This window comes from Chiloscyllium punctatum, chromosome 41 (assembly GCF_047496795.1).
Source record: "Chiloscyllium punctatum isolate Juve2018m chromosome 41, sChiPun1.3, whole genome shotgun sequence".
Classification (NCBI taxonomy): domain Eukaryota; kingdom Metazoa; phylum Chordata; class Chondrichthyes; order Orectolobiformes; family Hemiscylliidae; genus Chiloscyllium; species Chiloscyllium punctatum.
In genome coordinates, this window is record NC_092779.1 from 32,255,394 (window position 1) to 32,282,863 (window position 27,470).

The following is a 27,470-nucleotide window of genomic DNA, read 5'->3' on the forward strand; positions in this document are numbered from 1 at the left end:
TGTCTGTCTCATTCTTGGATACATGCGTCTCCATCAAGGACGGACACCTCAGCACCACACTCTACCGCAAACCCACAGACAACCTCACAATGCTACACTTCTCTAGCTTCCACCCAAAACATATTAAAACAGCCATTCCCTACAGACAAGCCCTACGTATACACCAGATCTGCTCAGATGAGGAGGAACATGATGGGCACCTGGAAGTACTCAGGGATGTCCTCATAAGAATGGGGTACGATGCTCAACTCATCAACCACCAGTTCTGATGTGCCACAGCAAGGAACATTAATGACCTCCCCAGGAGACAGACACGTGCTGCAACTGACAGGGTACCCTTCATTGTTCAGTACTTCCCAGGAGCTGAAAAACTATGCCATGTTCTTCGTGGCCTGCAACACATTCTCAATGAGGATGAGCACCTCGCCAAGAGCTTCCCCACACCTCCACAGCTTGCGTTTAAACAACTGCCAAATCTCAAACAAATCGATGTTCGTAGCAAGCTGCCCGGCTTTCAGGACAACTCCATACAACCCTGTCACGGTAGGTGCTGCAAGACGTGTCAAAGTGTGGACATTGATACCACCATTACACGTGGGGCAACTTCCCACCATGGGAAGGTACACATGTGACTCAACCAATGTTGTCTATCTTATACATTGCAGGCAAGGATACCCGGAGGCATGGTACATTGGGGAAACCCAGCAAAGGCTACGACAACGGATGAATGGGCACCATACAACAATCAACAGACAGGAGGGTTCCCTCCCAGTTGGGGAACACTTCAGCGGTCCAAGACATTCGACCTTGGACCTTCGGGTGACCATCCTCCAAGGTGGACTCTGGGACAGGCAGCAGAGGGAAGTGGCCGAGCAGAGACTGATAGTTAAGTTCTGTACCCATAGGGAGGGCCTCAACTGGGACCTTGGGTTCATCTCACATTACAGGTGACCACCATTGCACTATACACACACAGACACTCCTACATACACACGGACACACATATACACAGACACATACACAGGCACTCACACAGACCCTTACAGACACACACACTCCCACACTCACACATGCACCCACTCACAGACTTAAGACGCTCTACACTCACATACATACACATATACAGTCTCTGTCACACTCACAGTCCCCCAATCCAGACAGACAGACAGACAGACACACACACAGACCCAAAGACCCACATGCACACATATATTTGTGGGGTGAATTTGTACTTGCAGAGTTACATTGTACTTTGCTCAAAAACTACTTGAATTCATGTAAAATCCATTATCCCACTTCTTCGATTAGAATCAATCTAAACATCATGGCATAGACAGAGAACACGGGGGCTAACACCTTCAACATATTGCCTAGCTAACATCAATTGTTACAGCTAACCCGAGAATGTAATTTTTTAAAAATGTTTTGTGATTTAGACATGAAAGAAGTGAAACTATCATGGTATTCGAACAGATGAAAGACTCAACAGACAATCAAGGTATTTTTCAATGTATAATTTCAGTTACATCACACTGTAAACTTTTGCTATAAATTCTGTGCCTTATAATTGTATCCTCCACAACCACCTGATGAAGGAGCGATGCTCCGAAAGCTAGTGCTTCCAATTAAACCTGTTTGACTATAACCTGGTGTTGTGTGATTTTTAACATAGTTGAAAGATTGACTAGTTAGCAGGAAACAGAAATGGTTCATTTTCTCGTTTGCAGATGTAAAGAGTAGTGCTGGGATCTCAATTATTTACAATGTATCTAACCGACTTAACTGAAGAGACCAAAGGTATTGTTGGAAAGTATATAAGTTCTGAAGAGGGCTTAAGAAGTGTACAAAACAATAGAGGCAGGTTAAGTGAGTAGGCAAAGATCTGAAAATTGGTGTGGAATGTGGGAAAATAAGCAATAGACCATTTTGACAGGAAAAATTTTAAAAAAGAGACATATTATCAATAGTAAGAGATTGAAGAGCTCTGAAAAACAGAGAGATCTGTACGTCCTAGTGCATGAATCACAAAAGATTAGCATATAGGTACAGTTAGTAATTAGGAAGGTTAACAGAATGTTGTTTGTTGTGAGATACACTATAAGGACAAAGGTAGGGAGGGTCATGTGTCAGCTGTACAGGGCATGGTATTGGTACCCTTATTTAAGGAATAGTACACACGCATTCCATGAAGTTCAGAAAACATTCGAATATGAAAGCAAAATATTACAACTGAAGAATATTAGAAATAAAAACTAAGTGCTGGAGAAATTTAGCAGGTCTGGTAGTAACTGTGGAGAAACAGAGTTAATGTTTTAAATCCAGTATGATTCCTCTTTTAAACTGATGGAAGCTAGAAAGTAATGATTATTCTTCTGTTGACAAACGGGAAGCAGGAAGAAGTGGAACAGCTACGCAGTATGTCTGGAGCAAAAGCAAAAGGGGATACTAATGGAAGCAGAAGAGTGACATAGATATTACATTAGTGTTGACAGGTGGTCATAGCAGAAAATCGATCAGATCTGCTGAAACAGGAACCATGCCAACCAGACATTATGGGATGGGGCTGAAGGTAATCAAAATGGATAATAGTATTCATGGTCAGAAATTGTTGAACTCAATGCTACGTCCTGAGGGTATACAATGCCTAGGTTAAAAATTGAGATGCTGTTCCTCTAGGTTGTGTTAGGCTTCCCTGGAAAACTTAATCAGGCTAAGGACAGAAATATTAACATGAGAGCATGGTAGTTCATTGAAGTGGTAAGTAACTGGAAGATATGGGTCATTCTTGAGAATAGATTGTTGTTCTGCAAGGTGATTTCCTTGCCTGAATTTATATTGCCAATGTAGAGAAGACCAAATTGTTAGTAGCTAATACAATACATTAGGCCAGTTTGAAAGAAGCACAAGTGAATTGTTATTTCTGCTGGAGGCATGTTTGGGGCCTGAATAGTGAGAAGGGAGGAGATAAAAGGGCAGGTGTTATGTTTTCTGCAATTGAGTGGGAAGGTGCCATGTTGGAGGAGGGGTCGAGGCTAGAGAGGAGAGATGCTAGGAGTGATGGAAGAGTGGATTAGGATGTTGTGGAAGGAACTGTTCATGTGAAATGCTGATGAAGGAGCAGGGGGAAGATATGTTTGGTTGTGGCATTCTACCAGAAATGGTGGAAGATGATTCTTGTAATGCAAAGGCTATAAGGTAGAAAGTGAGGACAAGATGGTGCAATATTGTGACATGGGAGTGTCAAGAAGGGGCAAGAACAGAGCGCAGGGAGTAAGTTGGACACAGCTAAGACATGGGAGTGGGGGGGGAGGGGGGAGTTCACAGTTGAGGTAAAAGGAAGACGTCTGAAGTATGCACAATGTGTCAGAGTTGGAGAAACTGGGAGAATGCAGCATAGCCCTTTTGGAAGCAGGGTGTTAGGAAGTGTAGTTAAGACAAGGGTTTGTAATGGACACTGGTGGTGAGCTTAATCCCAGAATAGAAACAGAAAAATCAGAGCAGGGAAAAGAAATGTTAGAGAAGGACTACATGAGGTGAGAGAAGAATGGAAATTGGAACCAAAATTGCTGATTATTTTATGCATTCCGGATGAGAACAGGAAGGACACTAATACCTGGAATGGGCTGGTTGTTTATGAGAAAAGGCCTCCTATCCACTGGAATTTAGAACAGTAAGAGGGGACTTGATTGATAAAAGATGCTGAGGGATTTTAACATCATGGATGTGAAAACAGGCTTCAACTTGTGGACGAATCTAGAACTACAGGTCACTACTTAAAAATTAAGGATTTTCTATTAAAGACAAGGAAATGGGAAAATTCCTCACAGAGGGTCATGATTCTTTGGAACTCTCTTTCCAAAGAGTGGTGGAAGCAGTCTTTGAAGATTTTTAAGGCAGGGGTAAATAGTTTCTTGATAAGCAAGGGAGTGAAAGGTTATTGAGGGCAGGTAGGGATGTGGAGTTGAGTTTACAATCAGATCCATCATGCTCTGTAGCAGGCTGGAGAGGTTGATTCGCCTACTCCTGCTCCTAATTTGTATGTTTGGATGTAAGTGCCTCCCTTCTGAAATCATCTGGCAAGTCACTCAGTTCAAAGGCGATTAGTGATGATCAGTAATGCTGGCTTTGTCACTTTCCGAGGAAGGACAAAGAAATAAAGTCAATGGGACATAATTAAAGTGATTGAAAGGGCATTTGGAATATGTCCTTTACTAGTCAAAGTATTGTGGGATCGTGTTCAAATGTATCATCGATAGTCACAGGTATTGAAGGGAGAAAAATGAGAAAAAGAAACTTAAATGCTTCAGCATTTCATTAATCCCTATAATGGGTGGCATGGTGGCTCAGTGGTTAGCACTGCTGCCTCACAGCACCAGGGTCCCAGGTTCAATTCCAGCCTTGGGTGGCTGTCTGTGTGGAGTTTGCACATTCTCCCTGTGTCTGTGTGGGTTTCCTCTGGGTGCTCCGGTTTCCTCCCACAGTCCAAAGATGTGCAGGTCATGTGAATTGGCCATGCTAAACTGCCCATAGTGCTGGGTGCATTAGTTGGAGGGAAATGGGTCTGGGTGGGTTACTCTTCGGTTGGACCGAAGGGTCTGTTTCCATGCTGTACACCTCTATGACTCTAAATAATGACTGGAATCGGTGCTTGGCAAATATAGCCTCTTTTGTTGAGCAATCACAGCACAAGTTTGAGGAGGCAATAGAATCCTGAAATACAGTTGTTACTAGAGCCCCTTTATACACAGTTCTTTCATGTCTTAAAATTCCATTACTATGGTGTTACGCTTTTTATTAGTACACAAAGATTTGAAGAGCTTCTGTCCTGGGAGACAGGAGATGGGTAAAACATGTGCTAAGTTACGTCTGATGGGATTAAGAATGTCTGTCCAGTTTGCTTGTATAATCAAGAGGTATCAGTTTTTTGTCTTTAAATCAGTAAATGTTAGTAAAAATTCTAGGCCTATATGCTCTAAATAAGAAAGGACTCTAAACTGATTACTGGTTGTGAGATTTATTTATTATTTGCCGGTATGAGTTTCATGCAATTTCATGGAAGTGCTGTTTTGTCAGTTTGTTTCTTAATGGCCCAGTTAAAAGGTATTTAACAGGTACTTAATCTATTCAGGTTGAGGAGATTGTGGGTAAGGGCTGATTAATATTATAATGTTTTGTGGAGATTAGATGGGGATGGTATTGTTCTGTATGCTACACTTATTCAGAAGTAAACACTGCTTGTAGCAAGGACTGATAAGGTGTGAAAATGCAGTAAAATATAGCGAGCTGGTGAGTGCATTATTAAAGATAACCAATAACACAATATCTCATAACGTAATATCTCACAGTATGGAATATAAGAAGAAGGAGATCATGCAATATTAATTAAGCCATGGTTAGTGTACTGCATACAGTTCTGGTTACTGTATTACTGAAAGGATATGATAGCACTTAAAGCAGTACAAACATTGAGAACTTTAGTTCGGAGGGAAGATTGAATACATTGAGATTGTTGGGTTTTTTGCAAAATAAGCAGAGAAGATTGAGAAGTGTTTTAATTGAGATGCATAACATTACAAGCGGTCTGGATAGAATAGGTAGAAAAACCTAAATCCTTTAGCAGAGAAAGTACAGATTTTAAGTATATAATTTAGAGGGAAGTTGAGAAGATGGTGGTGGGGATTTGCAACACCTTTCCTAAAAGGGACACAATAGCTCGTGTCTGTCAGTGGAGAGAATGGCCTCCTTCTCACCTTTTTAAAAATGTTGCTGTGTAAAAATATCTTCTGACACACACAACCTTTTAGCACAGCACTCACTCATTTAATTATGATTGTGAAACAACAAGTAATAAAAGAATTATAGATTTCACAAAGCCAAATTCATGCCACATCCTCTCTGCACAGGCCTAGTGTGATCCCATGGTAAAGGAGTCAAAGCTACATATAAATATTAGAATATATTTTAAAATAAGCCAAGTGTTATTTTATGTCTCTGCTTTGCAGCAGTGCACAGCAAGCTCCCTCTCTCCACTCCAGCAAATCTCTGGGAGGTTCCATCAGTGATTGAGCTCTCAAAGGATCAGTGGGGCTTTGTGTGTTTGGTTTAGTTGCTCATTGCACAAACATGTTTATGCTGACTTCTGTTGTTAGCTTTTTCATTGACATTCTTCCAAAATCCTTTCCATCTTTTAAAAAGCAAGTTTAAACAAGAAGATTTTCTGACTCATTTAAGTATTGCTACTTACAGTCAAACAAATATATGTACATGTTTGTTTACTTGTTTTGATTATATTGGTTCCAAAGCTAATGGCATAATAAAATAATGAAGTTGAAATGTATAATTTGTACTCCTCAAAACTATTCATAGACTATGGAGGCAAACTACATGATGCATGTTATCGAGCTTACATGGCATCTAATGAAAGTTAAGGTGAGTGCTACTTATTTCTCAATTCAAAGTACAGCTACAATCTATTTATGAAGGAAAATATACCAACAGAACTGATCCATTTTAGCCTGCTTCGTAATGGCCTGATGCATTACACATCATGTCTATCAGACCTGGAGCCATGTTATCTTCTGGAGGGTGCAAGAAAACAGAACAAGCACAAGAGACAATTAGAAAAGAAAATCTGGAAATGTTTTGTCAGGGCCTTTGAATTGTTTGAGACAAATCCAGGAGACTATATATTGACTACAGCTTCACCATAGAATGGACCAGGGTTTGTTTAATTTGTTGCTCCCTATCTGATACCATTCCAAGGCTTTCCTGGTGGAGCTGAGAATCAGAGAGCCATGAAAGCAGCAGAGTTGGACTGGTAGAAGTGGGGTCTACCTGGAGATCAAGACCTAGATGGCACTATGTGGAAGAAATAAGAAACCCAGATATATTTCAGACATTCATAGTGGCAGAGAGTCAGCCCATCCCAAAAGAAGTGGGATAACATTACATAACAACCACTACAGGGAAGGCAACAATTTAAAATAATGTGTTAAGAGCTGTTCAAGTGGTAGCATATCCAAGGTATGGACTGGGGAACCCACCCAACTCCCCCTGCCCCCCTCCCCTTCATCTCCCTGTCCAAAGCTAATATAACTTTTCTGAAATTCACAGCCAAAAACTGAAGGCTATCTTTCAGACAGGATCTGTCCAAGGTTCTCTACTAGTAAAGTACCCTTTGAGATAAAGACCAACATTCTGTCAGTACACGATTCAGAAAATTTTATTCATATTCTTTGAAAGTATAAATTGATATCATATGATTTCTCCATGTATTGTTATACAGAAAGTTGCCAGACTGAAGCAACGGTTTAGATCTTTATTCTTCAGCAATTAGCCAGGCCAAATGAAACTCTTTATTTTACCAAACACTGGCAACATCAAAACAGTTTATTTACGAATGAACTTCCATTATGGCTTTCAAAATATACAGAGATAATGTGCAAACATAAGGAAGTCTCCAATCCAAATATTTAAAATCATATAAGCTCTTTTAAAAATTGAAAAAAGTTAAACAACTCATTCTTCATAATGTTATGAACAGTCAAATCTTGCCTATATTTTGCAGAATACTTTTTTAATGTAACAGCCAACTAATTTCTGTGGTCTCTCCTGGTATTCTGCAAGTACTTCATGGGAATTGTCGATTTGATCACCTTGCAGTCGATCCAGCAGAGTCACACAAACTACTGCACCTGCATTGAGAAAGTCAAGTGAGATGGTTGGAAGGCTATTCTTTCATTGATACTGATGCTGCACTGAGCTTCTTGTTACACAAATCCTACAAATAAATGCCTAATGCATAGCTGTAAAATTCAACATAAATAGTTTAAGACACAGAAACAGTATGTATGTGCTATCCGTTCACTGTTTCTAAGAGACAGAAATTTAGGTTTGCTTGTAGCTGCTAAAATCCATCACAAGAGTCCCCAAATGGATCAAAGCGTAAATGTATTGCATTATGTAGCATGTGCTGCATCACACAAAGCACACAGCCATCAGAGTTAAAAATCACACAACACCAGGTTATATTGCAACATGTTTAATTGGAAGCACTAGCTTTCAGACCGCTGCTCCTTCATCAGGTGGTTGCTCTGAAAACTCATGCTTCCAGTTAAACCTGTTGGACTATAACCTGGTGTTGTGTGATTTTTAACTTTGTATACCCCAATCCAACACCGGCATCCCCAAATCATCACAGCCATCAAGGCATTAACAAGGTGTAAGGGGTATTGTCAATGTGTTCATGGATGACACAAAGATTGAGATGCCAAACAGTGATGAGGCTTGCCAGAAGCTGCAGAAAGATATCAGTGGATTGATCAGCTGGGCAGAGCAGTAGATTACTATAATTGAAACCAAAAAACAAAGTGAGGGAATGCATTTCAGGCTGGCTAACAAGGCAAGGACTTTCACTGTGAATGGTAGGACCCTGCAAAATACTGACATTTAGAGGAACCATAACGTACATATCTACAGATCCCTGAAGGTAGATAAGTTGGTTAAGGAGTCATATGGATTTGGACCTTTATTAGCCAAGCCATATTATACAAAAAGAATGGTGGTTATTCTGGAAATGTACAAGATATTGATTAGGCCACAACTCAAGCGTTGTGTCCAGTTCTGGTCACCACATTATCATAAGGATACAATTGTTCCAGATAGGCTGCAGTGGAAATTTACCAGGATGTTGCTTGGGATAGAAGGTCTGAGAGATGAATAAAGAATGGATAGGTTGGAGTTGTTTTCCTCATAGTGGGGAAGGTTGAGAGGGGACTTCATAGAGGTGTACATCATTGTGGGGGCTTGGATATCATGGGCAAGAAGTACTTTTTCCATGAGTGGAGAAATCAATAACCAGGGGGCTTAGTCACAATGGAAGAGGGAGAAGCTACAAGGTGAGGTGAGAATACTTGATATCATTTCGGAGATGGTGGATGTTTGGACTTCATTGTCTGAATGGGTAGTTGAAGCAGAAACTCTCATATCAATTAAGCAGTAGATTCGATTAGATTCCCTACAGCGTGGAAACAGGCCCTTCGGCCTAACCAGTCCACACCTACCCTCCGAAGAGTAACCCACCCAGACCCATTTCCCTCCAACTAATGCACCCAGCACTATGGGTAATTTAACATGGTCAATTCACCTGGCCTGCACATCTTTGGACTATGGGAGGAAACCCACACAGACATGGGGAGAATGTGCAAACTCCACACAGTCGCTCAAGGCTGGAATTGAACCTGAGACCCTGGTGCTGTGAGGCAGCAGTGGTAACCACTGAGCCACCGTGCCGCTCATTATAGGTGTGGAATTAATGAAATGCTGAAACAGTTAAATTTCTTTTTCTCATTTTTCTCCCTTCAATATCAGATGCAAATTCACATCCTGTTCTATTCCTCCTCCTGGTGAAAAATTGCTTAACCTTTCAAAAGGGTGACGAAGCATCTTGGTGCTCAGCAAGTCAAATTAATGTTGAATTAATCAGAACTTTCTAATCATATGGTAACCTCTGACACAGGCACTATATTTGATCATTCAAACATTAATAGCTTCACCTGAAAAACAGGCATAGACAGTGTTCAAGGTTTTACCAACTGTGCACGAGATGCAAATAATAGAGAAAGAAAAACGAGTCACAATAAGACAAAAGACTTGCATTTATTTAAACAGCACATATAAACAGTACTTAGATATCCAATTGTGTTGCTATAGCTTCCAGGGCTATGAGCCAAAAGATAGAAAATGGGATCAGTGTATTCAAATCTCTGTAGACAGGTAGAGACAAGATGGGCTGAATGGTTTCCTGTGCTATAAATGTCTATACATCCATAAAACACATTAACTAATAGTTACCACATTTTTGTGGCAGTTTGCTATGTGAAAAATGATTGCTGTGTTTCCAACACTTGAAAAATACTCGTCAGCTGGAAACTGCTTCGAGATATGCTGTTTAAATAAATGCAAGTCTTTTGTCTTATTGTGACTCGTTTTTCTTTCTCTATTATTTGCATCTCGTGCACAGTTGGTAAAACCCTGAACACTGTCTATGCCTGTTTTTCAGGTGAAGCTATTAATGTTTGAATAATCAGATATAGTGCTTGTGTCAGAGGTTACCATATGATTGGAAAGTTCTGATTAATTCAACATTAATTTGACTTGCTGAGCACCAAGATGCTTTGTCACCCTTTTGAAAGGCTAAGCAATTTTTCAACAGGAGGAGGAATAGAACAGGACTTGAATTTGCATCTGATATTGAAGGGAGAAAAATAAGAAAAAGAAACTTAAACGCTTCAGTGTTTCATTAATTCTACACCTATAAAGGATTGAACCTGGAACCATCCTGATCTCCAAAGTTCAGTACCGTTACATTGAACATTTACCTCCTGAACTATTTAGAAGAGGCAAGGTATAGTGACTGAATTTTATTCCCTTTAAGGTCTTCAAAAGGATGAAAACTATTTTGAAGAATTCACAACATTGAATTGATATGTATTTGATATATGGATGTCAAACACATGCTATGATTGGAATTTTATGTGGCTGTTCAAGAGGAGGTTCAGGCATGGCAGAGTGACTGTCTCCTTCAAAACTTCACTGGTATATTATCCTCATTGATTGTGGTGAGCAACAAGTCAATCATTGGCCAATTGATACCCTTTAACTAATAGTCACTTAAAGGCCCCTTTTTCTTTTGGCAGAGTTGGAGTGGGGGGAGTGACAGTGAGGACCAGAGGCCCAGTGGGAAAGTAAATTTTAAAAGATACAAAGGTTTACCTCATGTATAGGCAGAGCGCACACTGAGCAGGAGCAGATATGGGACTGCTGGGAAAGTGAGACTTTATACTTGAGCGGTTGCTTTACCTGAAACTACTACTCAGGTAATGTCCCTTACCCTCCTCCTCCTCTAACCAAAATAAGGGTCCTGTGCATCGATCGGTAAGGTGACTGGTTTCTTTCTTTATTTTAATTTTTTCAGTAGTCTCATTGGGAATTTAGAATAGTGGGAGTGGAGGTTAGGGCAGTTGAATGTTCCTCCTGTAGAATGTGGGAGGTAAGGGTCACCACTATTGTCCCTACTGACTGCATCTGTGGGAAGTGCACTCAACTCCAGCTCCTCGGAAAACACCTTAGGGAATTGGAGCTGGAGCTGGATGAACCTCAGATCATTCCAGAGGCTGAGTGGGTTATTGAGGAGTTACGGGGAGGTAGTCAAACCTCAGATAAAAGATAGATGGGTTACAGTCAGGGGATGGAAACGGAACCGGCAGGCAGTGCAGGGATCCCTGTGGCCCTTCCCCTCAATAACAAGTATACCCTTTCGGATACTGCTGGGGGGGTATGACTTACCAGAGGTAAGCAATGACTTACCAGAGGTCTCTGGCACAGAGTCTGTCCCTGTTGCTCAGAAGGGAAGGAGCAAGAGGAGCAGAGCTTTAGTCAGTGTGGACTACATATTTAGAGGGACAGATAGGAGGTTCTATGGGAAAGAGAGACTCATGGTTGGTGTGTTGCCTCCCAGGTGCCAGGGTTCGTGATGTCTCTGATCGTGTTTTTGGGATCCTTCAGGGGGTGGGGAAGCAGCCCCAAGTCGTGGTCCACATTGGCACCAACAATATGGGTAGGAAGAGAGATAGGGATTTAAGGCAGAAATTCAGGGAGCTAGGGTGGAAGCTTAGAGCTAGAACAGACAGTTGTTATTTCTGGTTGTGTTAGTGGGGCGAGGAATAAGGAGAGAGAGGAATTGAACACGTGGCTACAGGAATGGTCCAGGAGGGAGGATTTGGATTCCTGGGCACTTGCTAGGGTAGGTGGGACCTCTACAAACAGGATGGTCTTCACCTGAACCAGAGGGGTACCAATATCCTGGGTGGAAAATTTGCTAATGCTCTTCGGCAGGATTTAAACTAATTCACCTGGGGGATGGGAAACTGAAATTAGAGTTCGAGTAGATGGGAGGATAAGAGTAGTGAAGTTAGAACTAAGATTTCAAGATTGCAAGAAGGCACCAGCAGACAAAAAGTTGGTTTGAAGTGTGTCCACTTCAATGCCAGGAGCATCCAGAAGAGGGAACTTGCAGCATGGTATGGTACCTGGGACTTCGATGTTGTGGCCATTTCAGAGACATGTGTAGAGCAGGGACAGGAATGGTTGTTGCAGATTCAGGGATTTAGATGTATCAGTAAGAACAGAGAAAATGGTAAAAGAGGGGAAGGTGTGGCATTGTTAGTCAAGCCCAGTATTACGGTAGCAGAAAGGATGTTTGAGGACTTGTCTACTGAGGTTATGGGCTGAGATTAGAAACAGGAAAGGAAAGGTTAACCTGTTGGGAATTTTCTATAGGCCTCCATATAGGCCTCCAAATAATTCCAGAGATCTAGAGGAAACGATAGCAAAGATGATCCTCGATAGGAGCAAGAGTAACAGGGTAAATGTTATGGGGGTCTTTAACTTCCCAAATATTGACTGGGAATACACTAGTTCAAGTACTTCAGATGGGTCAGTTTTTGTCCAATGTGCGTAGGAGGGTTTCCTGACACAGTATATAGATAGGCCCACAAGGGGTGAGGCCACTTTGGATTTGGTACTGGGTAATGATTTGGAGGTAGGTGAGCACTTTGATGATAGTGACCACAATTCGGTTATGTTTACTTTAGTAATGGAAAGGGATAGGTATATACCTCACAGCAAGAGTTATAGCTGTGGGAAAGGCAATTATGGTGTAGTTAGGCAAGACTTAGGATGCATAGAATGGGGAAGGAAACTGCAGGGGATGGGCACAATTGAAATGTGGAGCTTACTCAAGGATCAGCTATTGCGAGTCCTTGATAAGTATGTACTGGTCAGACAGGGAGGAAGTTGTCAAGCACAGGAGCCATGGTTTACTAAGGAAGTTGAATCCATTGTCAAGAGGAAGAAGACGGCTCATGTTAGGATGAGATGTGATGGCTCAGTTAGGGCACTTGAGAGTTACAGTTAGCCAGGAAAGACCTAAAGAAAGAGCTAAGAAGAGACTGGAGGGGACATGAGAAATCATTGGCAGATAGGATCAAGGAAAACCCTAAAGCTGTTCATAGGTATATGAGGAATAAAAGAATGACGAGAGTAAGATAAGGGCCAATCAAGCATAGTAGTGGGAAGTTGTGCATGGAATCAGAGGAGATAGGGGAAGTGCTAAATGAATACTTTGTGGCAGTACTGATACTAGAAAAAGACAATGTGGTCGAGGAGAATACTGAGAGACAGGCTACTAGACTAGATGGGATTGTGGTGCATAGGAGGAGATGTTAGGAATTCTGGAATGTGTAAAAATCGATAAGGCCTCTGAGCCGGATGGGACTTATCCTGGGATTTTCAGGGAAATCAGGGTAGAGATTGCCAAGCCTTTGGCTTTGATCTTTATGTCATCATTGTCTATAGGAATAGTGCCAGGGGACTGGAGGATAGCAAATGTTATCCTGTTGTTCAAGAAGGGGAGATGAGACAACCCTAGTAATTACAGACCAGTGGCCTTACTTCAGTCATGGGTAAAGAGTTGGAAAAGGTGACAAGAGATAGGATTATAATCATCGAGAGAGGATTAAGTTGATTAGGGATAGTCAACACGGTTTCGTGAATGGTAGGTCATGCTTCAAAACCTTATTGAGTTCTATGAGAAGGTGACCAAACAAGTGGATGAGGGTAAAGCAGTTGATGTGTTGTATATGGATTTTCGTAAGGTTCCCCATGGTAGGCTATTGCACAAAATATGGAGGTATGGGACTGAGGATGATTTAGCAGTTTGGATCAGAAATTGGCTAGCTGAAAGAAGACAGAGGGTGGTGGTTGATGGGAAATATTCATCCTGGAGTTCAGTTACTAGTGGAGTACCACAAGGATCTGTTTTGGGTCCACTGTCATTTGTCATTTATATAAATGACCTGGTTGAGGGCATAGAAGGAAGTATTAGTAAATTTGCGGATAACACTAAGGTTGGCAGAGTTGTGGATAGTGACAAAGGATATTGTAGGTTACAGAGAGACATAAATAAGCTGCAGACCCGGGCTGAGAGGTGGCAAATGGAGTTTAATATGGAAAAGTGTGAGGTGGTTCACTTTGGAAGGAGTAACAGGAATGCAGAGTACTGGGCTAATGGTAAGATTCTTGGTAGCATAGATGAGCAGAGAGGTCTCGGTGTTCAGGTACATATATCCTTGAAAGTAGCCACCCAGGTTGATAGGCTTGCTAAGAAAGCATACGGTGTATTTAGATTAGATTAGATTAGATTCCCTTCAGTGTGGAAAAAGGCCCTTCGGCCCAACAAGTCCACATTGAGTAATCCACCCAGACCCATTTCCCTCTGACTAATGCACCTAACACTATGGGCAATTTAACATGGCCAATTTACCTGAACTGTACATCTTTGGACTGTGGGAGGAAACCGGAGCACCTGGAGGAAACCCACGCAGACACAAGGAGAACTTGCAAACTCCACATAGTCGCCTAAGGCTAGAATCGAACGTGGGTCCCTGGTGCTGTGAGGCAGCAATGTTTGTTAGCTTTTATTGGTAGAGGGATAGAGTTTTGGAACCATGAGATCATGCTGCAGCTGTACAAAACTCTGGTGTGGCCACATTTAGAGTATTGCGTACACTTATGGTCACCGCATTATAGGAAGGATGTAGAAGTATTGGAAAAGATTCAGAGGAGATGTTACTAAGGTGTTGCCTGACATGGAGGGAAGGTCTTAGGAAGACAGGCTGAGGGACTTTCATTAGAGAGAAGAAGGTTGAGAGGTGACTTAATAGAAACATATAAGAATCATCAGAGGGATAGATAGGGTGGACAGGGAGAGCCGTTTTCCTCAGATGGTGATGGCTAGCACGAGGGGCATAGCTTTAAATTGAGGGGTGATAGATATAGGACAGATGTCAGAGGTAGTTTCTTTACTCAGACAGTAGTAGGGGCGTGGAATGCACTGACTACAACAGCAGTAGACTCACCAAATTTAAGGGCATTTAAATGGCCATTGGATTGGCATATGGACTAGAATGGAATAGTGTATGTTAGATGGGCTTCAGATTGGTTCCACAGGTCGGCACAACATCGAGGCTCAAAGGACCTGTACTGTACTATAATGTTCTATGTTCTACCATTGATATTTTACCATCAGTGGATGGGCACCTTGCCAACTAGCAGGCCATTCAGTAAACGTGTGGACTCAGGATGGGGTGATTGCAGAGATCCTGAAGCACATAGTGGACCCTCTCCCCTTTCCACCCTTATTGGAAGACTTCCCTTAACCATTGGCCTGAATGGTCCAGAGAGCTCCCACTCCAGTTACTGCAGTCCCGGCCAGTATCATTGTCATTGGTTCCAGAACTGCTGCACCACCAGAGGCTCCTCTCGGAATGAAAAGCTGCTGGGCCACTCTTGGAGACAGACACCCCTGGGGTAGAAGCCATGATTGCAGCCAATTCATTAGCTGATGGAAATGAAGTTCCTGCACTGGTAGAGGTCAGCTTGCTCCTGGCTTTCTGGCTGAAGGGTGGGGCTACCGCCTTTAGGCAAAATGTCAATGACTTGTGACTACCAGCCAAATAGAGGACATTGTACTGCTGGTATTTGCTGGATGTTTTGGCACATTGCCATAATTAGTGAGTTGTGACATATTAGGGAATGAAAAACAACAGTCAATCCGAAGATAGAAAATGCAAGCAACCCCACACAGAAGAAGAGGTGAGTTTAGGTGCATCGGGTTAGTCCAATCCCCTAATAGTAGCATTGGGGTGGGAATCCTAACATCATCATGCACTCTTCCATTTGCACTCAGATGAGTGGGGAACTCCTGTGTAGCTGTTGGACAAACCATTTAAATATTCAAATTGGTCATTAAAATGTCTTTTAACCAAGCATCCTAGACTTTAAAGTGAGCAAACTTTCCAGGTTATACAGGAGAGTGGACATTGGGCATGTTTCTTCAGTGAAACACACAGACTTTTGATCAGTGAAACTGCAGAGTAGCAGTCACAGCTTTTATACTTAGTCTCTGCCGCTCCCCTACTATACCATTGCCATTCACCTCACATTTTCTTTTCACTTTGCCACTTTTTTTGCATTCTTTTGTGCTGTGAGACCACCCCTGAATTTGGATCACAGAAATGTGACAGCTTCAGGAGGTAGCCATTTGGCCCAACATGCCCCCACCAGTTTGTTAACTAAGCATCATCACCTACTGCCAATCTCCTGCTTTTTCCAAAACCCTCGCACATTATTTTTATGCAAGTAACCATCCAATGAGCTCTTGAATGCCTCAATTGATCCTGCCTCAATCACATTCCAGACAGTGCATTCTATACCCTAACTACTCGCTGAGTGAAAACAATTTTGCATACTTCACCTTTGCTTCTTTTGCCTACTTGTTCTTGTTCCTTTTAAGAGCAGGAGTGATTTTTTTTTCCTATCTACACCATCCAGTCCATTCATGGTTTTGAACACGTCTACCAGATCTCCTCAGCCTTCTTCTCTCCAAGGAGAACAATCCCAACTTCTTCAATCTATCGTCATAACTGAAATTCCTCATCCCTGGAAATGTTCTTGTAAACTACTTCTGCACTCATTCTAATACATTCCCATCTTTCCTATAATGTGGCGCCCAGAACTGTACACAATATTCCAGCTGAGGTCTAACAAGTTCCTTTCACAAGTTCAATATCACCTACTTGCTCTTCCACTCCATACTCCAATTAATACACCTGACAATATATGATTTACCTACCACTTTTACTACCTGTCCTGCTGCTTCTAATAATATATGAACATACACATCCAAGTCCCTCTCCACCTGAACCCGCCTTTGAACTGTACTCCCATTTTGGACGGTTTTTGTTCATCCCACCAAAATACATCACGACTTTTATTCTATAGCTTTGCCACACTCGTTACACTCATTTAGTCTGTGTCTGTCGCTTTCTTCACACTCTACTGTTTACGCTGCTCCCTTTGCATCTTTTATACTGTGCCTCCATTCCCTTTGTCCTCTTTTATATTGTGTTTCTCTCATTATTATTTTCTTTTGTACTGTCTCCACCGCTCCCCTTGCATCAATTGTACTGAATCACAGAATTGCTATGGTGCAGAAGGAGGCCATTCAGCCAACCCATTTTATTACCTGGTGTCAAACTCCTGCCTTTTCCCCATATCTCTGCACACCATTGCTATCCAAACAATCATCCACAGCTGAACCTGCCTCCAGCACATTTCCAGGCATACTAGTCGCTGAGTGAAAACTCTCCATCTTCTCATGCTCTTTTAAATTGTGTTCTCCACCACTCGCTTCACACTTTTTATTATCATTACAGCCACTCTCCTTGTCCAATTTTTACTGTTTTTGCTCTTTTTAGCCTGTGTCTCTATCACTGACCTTGTGCTGTTTTATACTGTTTATTTCTACTCTGTACCTTCACCACTCTCTGCGTGCCTTATTATTCTGCATTTGCATTGTTCTCCTCATGCCCCTATTGTATTACATTCTCACCACTGTCCTCATGCCCTTTTATTGTGTCTCTGCCAGTCTCCTCATGCTCTTTTACTCTGTCACCGCCAGTCTGCTTGTGTTTTGTTTTGTACTGTGTCTTTGCTCCTCTTTTACACAGCTTCTCTGCTGCTCTCATCATCCTTTTTCATCCTTGCAACTGACAGAGGCAGAGGCAGCCATAGCCATCAGTGCAGTGCTGGCATGTTTGTTAAGTCGTGGTGTGGGTCTCCAGCTATCGGGCAACAGTATTAAAAATCAGCCATGGGGCATACAACACAAACTCGTGTTGACTTGATAGCAGGAGCGAGTGAAATATACACCTGTGCTTACAACTTCTCATCTTGACAGTTCAAATGTACTGCTCACAGGGTCTTCAAGTGGTTGTTTTTGACTGGCACAGATATTATGAGCTGATTGGCTTTTTCTGTGCTGTAGATGTCTATGACTCTATAACTGTTAGTTACTGAATGATGGTAGATGCTTAGTGAATTAACATATACATTAAGCAAATTTACCTGCACTATGCCAGTGCACTGAGCTCAAATTGTGTTGCCATTGCCACACCTGAGATGAGTCAGCCCCTTCTGTTGGACAATACTGCATTGTACCCTATCAGATCCAATAGTGCTAAATGCTTCCATTGAGTTCCTGAAATGTGAAGCTCTTCAACATAAATATCTCTCACAGTATTGAGCCCAAGATAAAACTGAAGTTCAACTGGCTGAAATTAACGCTAAATATTTGATAACACTTTTGAGACATTATCGGCAAATTTCAGATATTAAGAACAAGCACACTGTACAGGATCATTAAAACAGCACATGGTTGTCATATAATATATACAGTTTCTGATTAAAATGTTTAAAATCTGAGTCGATTAAAAAAACAAGAGTTGGGAGTGTGGTCCTGGAAAAGCACAGCAGGTCAGGCAGTACCCGAGCTGTAGGAGAAGAGCTTATGCTCGAAACGTTGATTCTCCTGCTCTTTGGATGCTGCCTGACCTGCTGTGCTTTTTCAGCATCACACTGTCGACTCTGACCTCCAGCATCTGCAGTCCTCACTTTCTCCTAGATTAAAAAAAAAACTCAATTTGTGAAGCATCTTTAGCAGTCCCTTGCAAACTCTTTCACATGCAGTTAATTACCTGGTAAGCCACTTCGTTTGCACATAGCTGCAAATACAGAGGACTCCATCTCAATGTTGCGAACCCCTGTGTCATAGGCACGCTGCAGGTATTTCATCTTATCCTCATGGGTATAGTTGCAGAATGCACCATCTAAACGTGCTTGACCTGCAAAAAATCAATTTATTTGTTAACATGGACATCTTCCTCGGTATATCTATAATGGATCAGAGGATGTAGGAGGAATGTAGTAATGGAGTGAATGTAATAATGAATGAAGTAATGGCTTGGAGGTGCCAGTGTTGGACTGGGGTGGAAAAAGTTAAAAATCACACAACAACAGGTTATAGTCCAATGGGTTTATTTGGAATCACTAGCTTTCAGAGCGCTGCTCCTTCATCAGGTGGTTGATCATCAATCACTGATGAGGCAGCAGCGCTCCGAAAGCTAGTGCTTCCAAATAAACCCATTGGACTATAACTTGGTGTTGTGTGATTTTTAACTAAATGGAATAAAACTGAGTTGTAACCATTTTTAATTAATAAATATATAATGAAATAGCATATCCTTTGGCATTGTTTTTCTCTGGATAAAATATTAACTCAGCTGTAAACAAGTAATCAATTCAAACTTCAGTTCTGAGGAAGGGTTACTTAACCCAATACATTAATCCTGATTTCCCTCCACAGATGCTGCCAGACCTGCTGAGCTTTTCCAGCAATTTCTGATATTTTTTGCTTCTGATTTCCACATCTTTTGGATTTTTATTCAATTTTAAAACATACATATTTAATCAATTAGTTTGAGTTTCTGAGATGTAACTAATAAATTCTGAATGTATTTAATATGTATGTTTGGATTGTTACTGAATTGGGTACATTTTAACCACTCATTGGTCAGAGTGAGGGGAGACTTAGCCAAACTAAGAGCCAAACTGAGTAATTGTGAATTTGGTTCAAAGTGGGAAGTCAATGGGTAAATCTTTTGTAATTATAAAATAAAAGTCAGGCACTGACCTAAAAGCAATAGCCTTTGAGGAACTAAAAATAGCCTTGTTGAAACAGGAAAACTGCCCGATAGAAGCATTTATCTATCAGATACCTGAGATTCCTTGCCTGAAATAGGTCATGATTATTGCTGCAAGAAGGTTAAAAAAAAGCCATTTATCAGAACTTTTTATAGAAAGGTTTGATCAAAGTGTATGGTCAGAGTAAATTTCCCAGTCAGATGGAGTGAGAGCAATTTACTCCAAGTGATAAAGTCTCCAGGGTGAGATGTGATAAGATGCAGATTGTGATGCTTATCTGTAATGAAACTAATGCTGTGTGTCAATGTGAGAGCAAGGAAAGTAGCTGATCGGTGAGTAGGTCTTGGTGAGTATTTCTAATCTTTAGAGTGAAAGATGGATATTTAGTTTGCGTTTAATTCTGTGTAGTGTTTTCCTCTCTTTTTCTGAGAAATAGCTTTTTACATGTTCATACTGCATACTAATTCCAGGAATAGTAAACAGTTTTTAGAGCTATGGGTTGGCTAGTCAGAAGGGCCTCGATAAGTGTACATCCTACTACATGTGTTTTGGCACTGTATAACTAGCTGGAGCCATTGTTCTGCATCAATGAGGACTATATGGATAGTATGTATAGCTTCATACAGATTCAAAAAGGCCCCTTGACCATTGGGTCTGCACTAATGAACTATCACTAAAGGTGGTCTAATCCTAATTTCCCGCATTTGTCCTATATCCTTGAAGTGCTCATCCAAAAGTTTTTTAAAGATTGTAAGGTTTCTGGCTTCCACTACGTTCCCAGGCAGTGCATTCCAATTCCCAACACCTACTGAGAGAAAAAGTGTTTCTTCCCAAATCCCCTCTAAATCTCTTGCTCCTTACCCTAAAAGTATGCTCTCCAGTGACTGACCACTCAACCAAGGGAAACCCTTGGATCAGCCTGTCCACACTCCTCATAATTTTATACATCTCAATCATGACCACCCCCCTCAGTCTTCTCTGCTTTAAAAAAGAACAATCCAAGCCTATCTAGTCAGTCCTTATAGCTCAATTGCTCAATTCCAGGCAAAATTCTGGTGAGCCTTCCTCTTACTCCCTCAAGTGTATCCTTCCTGTAGTAAGGTGACCAGAACTGCACACTGTACTCCAGTTGTGGCCTGCCTAACACTCTATATAACTCCAATTTTAACTCCTTGCTCTTATATTTATACAATGACTATTGAAAGCAAGTGTCCCATATGTTGCCTTAACCACCCTATTCATGTGCTCTGCTGACTTTAGGGACCTGAATAAATACCCCAAGATCCCTCTGTTCCTCTAAGCCACCCAGTGCCCTGTTATTCATTAAATGCTCCCTCATCTTGTTTCTTCTTCCAAAGTGTATCTTGCACTTATCAGGGTTAAAGATCATCTGCCCAACCCAGCGATATCTTTCTGTAATTTACAACCATCCTCCTTGCTATAAGCCGCTCTACCACCTTGGTGTCATCTGCAAATTTACTTTACATTCCTCCCACATTTTCATCGACATCACTAAAGTATATAACAAACAGTAAGGGTACCAGTGCTGATCCTTGTGATACACTGCTGGACACTGGCCTCCAGTCACTTAAACAGCCTTCTACCCTATCCTTTGTGTCCTATTACTAAGCCAGTTTCTGATTCATCTTGCCAAGTTTCCCTCAATTCCATGTGCTTTAAACTTCTCAAACAGTTTTTCATGTGGGATCTTGGCAAAACCTTTGCTGAAATCCATACAAATTACATCAACTGAACTTCCTTCATCCACACACTTGATCACATTTTCAAAAACCTCAAACAAATTTATTAGGTATAACCTCCCTCTGACAAAGCCATGCTGACGATCCCTAGTTAACCCATGCTTTGCCAAGTAAATATTAATTCTCTCCTTCAGAATTTTCTCCAATAATTTCCCTACCACTGACATGAGACTCACTGGTCTGTAATCTTCTGGTTCATCTTGATCACCCTTCTTAAAAAGTGGAACCTCATCAGCCTCTCTCTGGCACTTGCCCCTGCCGTGACCACATTAAATATTTGTGTCAGAGCCCCTGCAATTTCCTACCTCACCTCCCACAGCAGCTTGGGATGCAATTCGGCCAGGGGATTTGTCTATTTTCCAGACCAACAGAGCCTCCAACACCTCTCCATTTCCTATGTCAAACAATGCATGCTCCTGACAATCCCTTTTCCTGTATTTTGCACATACGTCCTCCTGGTCCAGACTGAAGACCAAAGAGAAGTATCATTTAACACCTTTCCAATATCCTGTGGCTTCACATGCAGGTGCCCTCTTGGTCCCTTATGGGTGCTGCTCTTTCCCTGGTAAACTCTTTCATTTAATGTATTTATAAAAGTCTTAGGATTCTCCCTAACCCTGAGTACAAGTCCTTTTTTAATGCCCTCTTTTTGCTCTTCTAACTGCTTTCTTAAATTTCCTCCTGCACTTGCTATATTACTCGAGGGCCACAGCTAAATTTCTCCCTTTGGACTTGCTAAAAGCCTTTCTCCTCTTCCTCATCCAGTCCTGAATTGTCCTAGATATCCAAGCTTCTCTGAATTTATTGCTCCTACATTTCCTGCCAAAGGGTACATGTTGGACCTGTACCTCTCTCTAGTTCCTTTTTTTGAGTACACCCCACCCCATAGCTCCACTGTAGACTTCTCAGTCTACTGTGGCCAGATCCAGCTTAATTTTACTGTATCCTCCTCCTCTTGTCTTTGTACATGTGCCCCCTCCCATTTTTCTCCTTGTCCAGAACAAGTTTGAATTGTACCATCCTGTGGTCGTTACCACTAAAATGTTCTCCCACTGCCACACTGACCACTTGTCTGGCTTCTTTCCCCGGAACCAGATCCAGCATGGCATCATCCATTGTTGGGCCTTCTACGTATTGATGTAAGAAAAGGGATATTGTGTTGCCTTCCTGCTGCTGGAGTTAAGGATGTCATAGAACAGCTACAGGGAAAGGGGGATCAGTCAGACATTGTGGTTCTGATCGCAGAGATAGAAAAAGGGAATAGGTTCTGAAGGCAGATTTCAGAGGGTTAGAAAGGAAATTAAAGATAGGATCTCAGTCTCAGGATTACTCCAAGTGCCATATGCTAGTGAGCACAAGAACGGGAGGATTAATCATTTAGCATTAGCTTTATTGTTATGTAAATTTGCACTGTACTTTTTAAGTACACGTTGTCACTTACAGCACCATCATAGGTACAAAGGTACCGAGGTACAGATGCTTAAGTACAAATTCTTAAGGGATAAGAAATTGAAAAATAAAGGAATAAAAGCCGCCAGCAAGGCCACCACACTGGGTCAAGATGGCACCACACCGAGACTGTGCTGAGGCCAGCGGTCCGAGTCCTCACTGAGGCTGGGAGTGCGAGTCCTCACTGAGGCCAGGGGTCCGAGTCCTCACTGAGGCCAGAGGTCCGAGTCCTCACTGAGGCCAGGTGTCCGAGTCCTCACTGAGGCCAGAGGTCTGAGTCCTCACTGAGGCCAGAGGTCCGAGTCCTCACTGAGGCCAGGGGTCCGAGTCCTCACTGAGGCCGGGAGTCCGAGTCCTCACTGAGGCCGGGAGTCCGAGTCCTCACTAAGGCCAGAGGTCCGAGTCCTCACTGAGGCCGGGAGTCCGAGTCCTCACTGAGGCCAGGAGTCCGAGTCCTCACTGAGGCCGGGAGTCCGAGTCCTCACTGAGGCCAGGAGTTCAGGATATCACTGAGAAGAAAGAAGGGGAAAAAACACAAGGGGAAACAAAACATGGAGCATATGAGCTCTAGCTGAAGAGACCCACTCCGCCACCATCTTGGGTGGGTATGAACAAGGTGAGTATGTGGCTGGAGAACTGAGATAGAAAGGACAACATCAGATTTCTGAGGAATTGGGACAGTTTCTGGGACAGGTGGGGCCTTATCCTTATCAGGATTGGAACTGATATTCTTTTTTTAAATTCTTCATTTTTCAATAATCTCTTTGGTAGTTTAGAATAGTGGAAGTGGTGGTTACAGCAGTTGAATGTTCCTTCTGCAGAATGTGGGAGGTAAAGGTCACCACTAGTGTTCCTGCTGACTTCATCTGCGGGAAATACACCTAACTCAAGCTCCTCGAAAACCGCATTAGGGAACTGGAGCTGGAGCTGGATGAACTTCAGATCATTCAGGAGGCTGAGTGGGTTATTGAGGAGTTACAGGGAGGTAGTCAAACCTCAGGTACAAGAAAAAGGCAGATAGTTTACAGTCAGGGGATGGAAAGGGAACCAGCCAGCAGTACAGGGATCCCCTGTAGCCATTCGCCTCAATAACAAGAATACTGTTTTGGAGACTGTTGTGTGTGTTGGGCGGTGGGCGGGGGGGGGGGTTGGGGGGGGTGAACCTACCAGGGGTAAGCCATGTCATACAGGTCTCTGGCACAGAGTCTGTCCCTGTTGCTCAGAAGGGAAGGCGGAAGAGAAGCAGAGCTTTAGTCATTGGGGAATCCATTGTTAGGGGACCACATTGTTAGGGGACCAATAGGAGATTCTGTGGGAAGAAGAAAGACTCACGGTTGGTATGTTGCCTCACAGGCGCCAGGGTTCATGATGTCTCGGATTGTGTTTTCAGGATCCTTGAGGGGGAGCAGCCCCAAGTCATGGTCCACATAGGGACCAATGACATAGATAGGAAGAGAGATGGGGATTTAAGGCAGAAATTCAGGGAGCTAGGGTGGAAGCTTAGAGCTAGAACAAACAGAGGTGTTATTTCTGGTTTGGGATCCCTTCCACGTGCTAGTGAGGTGAGGAATAGGGAGAGAGAGGATTTGAACATGTGGCTACAGGGATAGTGCAGGAGGGAGGGTTTCAGATACCTGGATAATTGGGGCTCATTCTGGGGTAGGTGGGATCTCTACAAACAGGATGGTCTACACCTGAACCAGAGGGGTACCAATATCCTGGGGGTATATGTGCTAATGCTCTTCGGGAAGGTTTAAACTCATTCAGCAGGGGGATGGGAACCTAAATTGTAGTTCCAGTGTCCCAGAGGTTCAGAGTAGTGAGATCAGAAATAAGGTTTCAAGGTCACAAGAGTGCACTGGGGTAAGCAGGAAGGTGGTTTGAAGTGTGTCTACTTCAACGCCAGGAGCATCCAGAATAAGGTGGATGAACTTGCAGCATGAGTTGGTTCTGAAGGCAGATTTCAGAGGGTTAGAAAGGAAATTAAAGATAGGATCTCAGTCTCAGGATTACTCCAAGTGCCATATGCTAGTGAGCACAAGAACGGGAGGATTAATCATTTAGCATTAGCTTTATTGTTATGTAAATTTGCACTGTACTTTTTAAGTACACGTTGTCACTTACAGCACCATCATAGGTACAAAGGTACCGAGGTACAGATGCTTAAGTACAAATTCTTAAGGGATAAGAAATTGAAAAATAAAGGAATAAAAGCCGCCAGCAAGGCCACCACACTGGGTCAAGATGGCACCACACCGAGACTGTGCTGAGGCCAGCGGTCCGAGTCCTCACTGAGGCTGGGAGTGCGAGTCCTCACTGAGGCCAGGGGTCCGAGTCCTCACTGAGGCCAGAGGTCCGAGTCCTCACTGAGGCCAGGTGTCCGAGTCCTCACTGAGGCCAGAGGTCTGAGTCCTCACTGAGGCCAGAGGTCCGAGTCCTCACTGAGGCCAGGGGTCCGAGTCCTCACTGAGGCCGGGAGTCCGAGTCCTCACTGAGGCCGGGAGTCCGAGTCCTCACTAAGGCCAGAGGTCCGAGTCCTCACTGAGGCCGGGAGTCCGAGTCCTCACTGAGGCCGGGAGTCCGAGTCCTCACTGAGGCCGGGAGTCCGAGTCCTCACTGAGGCCGGGAGTTCAGGATATCACTGAGAAGAAAGAAGGGGAAAAAACACAAGGGGAAACAAAACATGGAGCATATGAGCTCTAGCTGAAGAGACCCACTCCGCCACCATCTTGGGTGGGTATGAACAAGGTGAGTATGTGGCTGGAGAACTGAGATAGAAAGGACAACATCAGATTTCTGAGGAATTGGGACAGTTTCTGGGACAGGTGGGGCCTTATCCTTATCAGGATTGGAACTGATATTCTTTTTTTAAATTCTTCATTTTTCAATAATCTCTTTGGTAGTTTAGAATAGTGGAAGTGGTGGTTACAGCAGTTGAATGTTCCTTCTGCAGAATGTGGGAGGTAAAGGTCACCACTAGTGTTCCTGCTGACTTCATCTGCGGGAAATACACCTAACTCAAGCTCCTCGAAAACCGCATTAGGGAACTGGAGCTGGAGCTGGATGAACTTCAGATCATTCAGGAGGCTGAGTGGGTTATTGAGGAGTTACAGGGAGGTAGTCAAACCTCAGGTACAAGAAAAAGGCAGATAGTTTACAGTCAGGGGATGGAAAGGGAACCAGCCAGCAGTACAGGGATCCCCTGTAGCCATTCGCCTCAATAACAAGAATACTGTTTTGGAGACTGTTGTGTGTGTTGGGCGGTGGGCGGGGGGGGGGGGGCGGGTGAACCTACCAGGGGTAAGCCATGTCATACAGGTCTCTGGCACAGAGTCTGTCCCTGTTGCTCAGAAGGGAAGGCGGAAGAGAAGCAGAGCTTTAGTCATTGGGGAATCCATTGTTAGGGGACCACATTGTTAGGGGACCAATAGGAGATTCTGTGGGAAGAAGAAAGACTCACGGTTGGTATGTTGCCTCACAGGCGCCAGGGTTCATGATGTCTCGGATTGTGTTTTCAGGATCCTTGAGGGGGAGCAGCCCCAAGTCATGGTCCACATAGGGACCAATGACATAGATAGGAAGAGAGATGGGGATTTAAGGCAGAAATTCAGGGAGCTAGGGTGGAAGCTTAGAGCTAGAACAAACAGAGGTGTTATTTCTGGTTTGGGATCCCTTCCACGTGCTAGTGAGGTGAGGAATAGGGAGAGAGAGGATTTGAACATGTGGCTACAGGAATAGTGCAGGAGGGAGGGTTTCAGATACCTGGATAATTGGGGCTCATTCTGGGGTAGGTGGGATCTCTACAAACAGGATGGTCTACACCTGAACCAGAGGGGTACCAATATCCTGGGGGGTATATGTGCTAATGCTCTTCGGGAAGGTTTAAACTCATTCAGCAGGGGGATGGGAACCTAAATTGTAGTTCCAGTGTCCCAGAGGTTCAGAGTAGTGAGATCAGAAATAAGGTTTCAAGGTCACAAGAGTGCACTGGGGTAAGCAGGAAGGTGGTTTGAAGTGTGTCTACTTCAACGCCAGGAGCATCCAGAATAAGGTGGATGAACTTGCAGCATGAGTTGGTACCTGGGACTTTGGCGTTGTGGCCATTTTGGAGACATAGAGCAGGGACAGGAATAGTTGTTGCAGATTCTGGGATTTAAATGTTTCAGTAAGAACAGAGAAGGTGGTAAAAGAGGGGGAGGTGTGGCATTGTTAGTCAAGCACAGTACTATGGTGGCAGAAAGGATGTTTGAGGACTTGTCTACTGAGGTAGTATGGGCTGAGGTTAGAAACAGGAAAGAAGTCCCCTGCTGGGAGTTTTCTATAGGCCTCCGAATAGTTCCAGAGATATAGAGGAAAGGATAGCAAAGATAACTTGGATAGGAGCGAGATAACAGGGTAATTGCTATGGGGGAACTTGAACTTTCCAAATATTGACTGGAAATACTATAGTTTGAGTAATTTTGGTGGGTCAGTTTTTATCCAATGTGTACAGGAAGGTTTCCTGACACAGTATGTAGATAGGCCAACAAGGGGCGAGGCCATATTGGATTTGGTACTGGGTAATGAACCCCCACAGGTGTTAGATTTGGAGGTAGGTGA

The 27,470-nt window shown here is 43.0% G+C and overlaps 1 protein-coding gene across 5 annotated transcripts in view; it reads right to left on the bottom strand.

Moving 5' to 3' along the window:
- Window positions 1-7,206: 7,206 nt before the first annotated feature.
- LOC140464971 (uridine phosphorylase 1-like) overlaps window positions 7,207-27,470 on the bottom strand; it is a 124,273-nt gene continuing 104,009 nt past the window's right edge. For all 5 annotated transcript variants that reach the window (XM_072560675.1, XM_072560671.1, XM_072560673.1 and 2 more), the window contains 2 exons: window positions 18,657-18,803; window positions 7,207-7,694 (listed from right to left, as the gene is read on the bottom strand). In XM_072560675.1, the coding sequence (XP_072416776.1) occupies window positions 7,555-7,694; window positions 18,657-18,803 (287 nt within the window). In that variant the 3' untranslated portion in view covers window positions 7,207-7,554. The remainder of the gene's footprint in view (window positions 7,695-18,656; window positions 18,804-27,470) is intronic.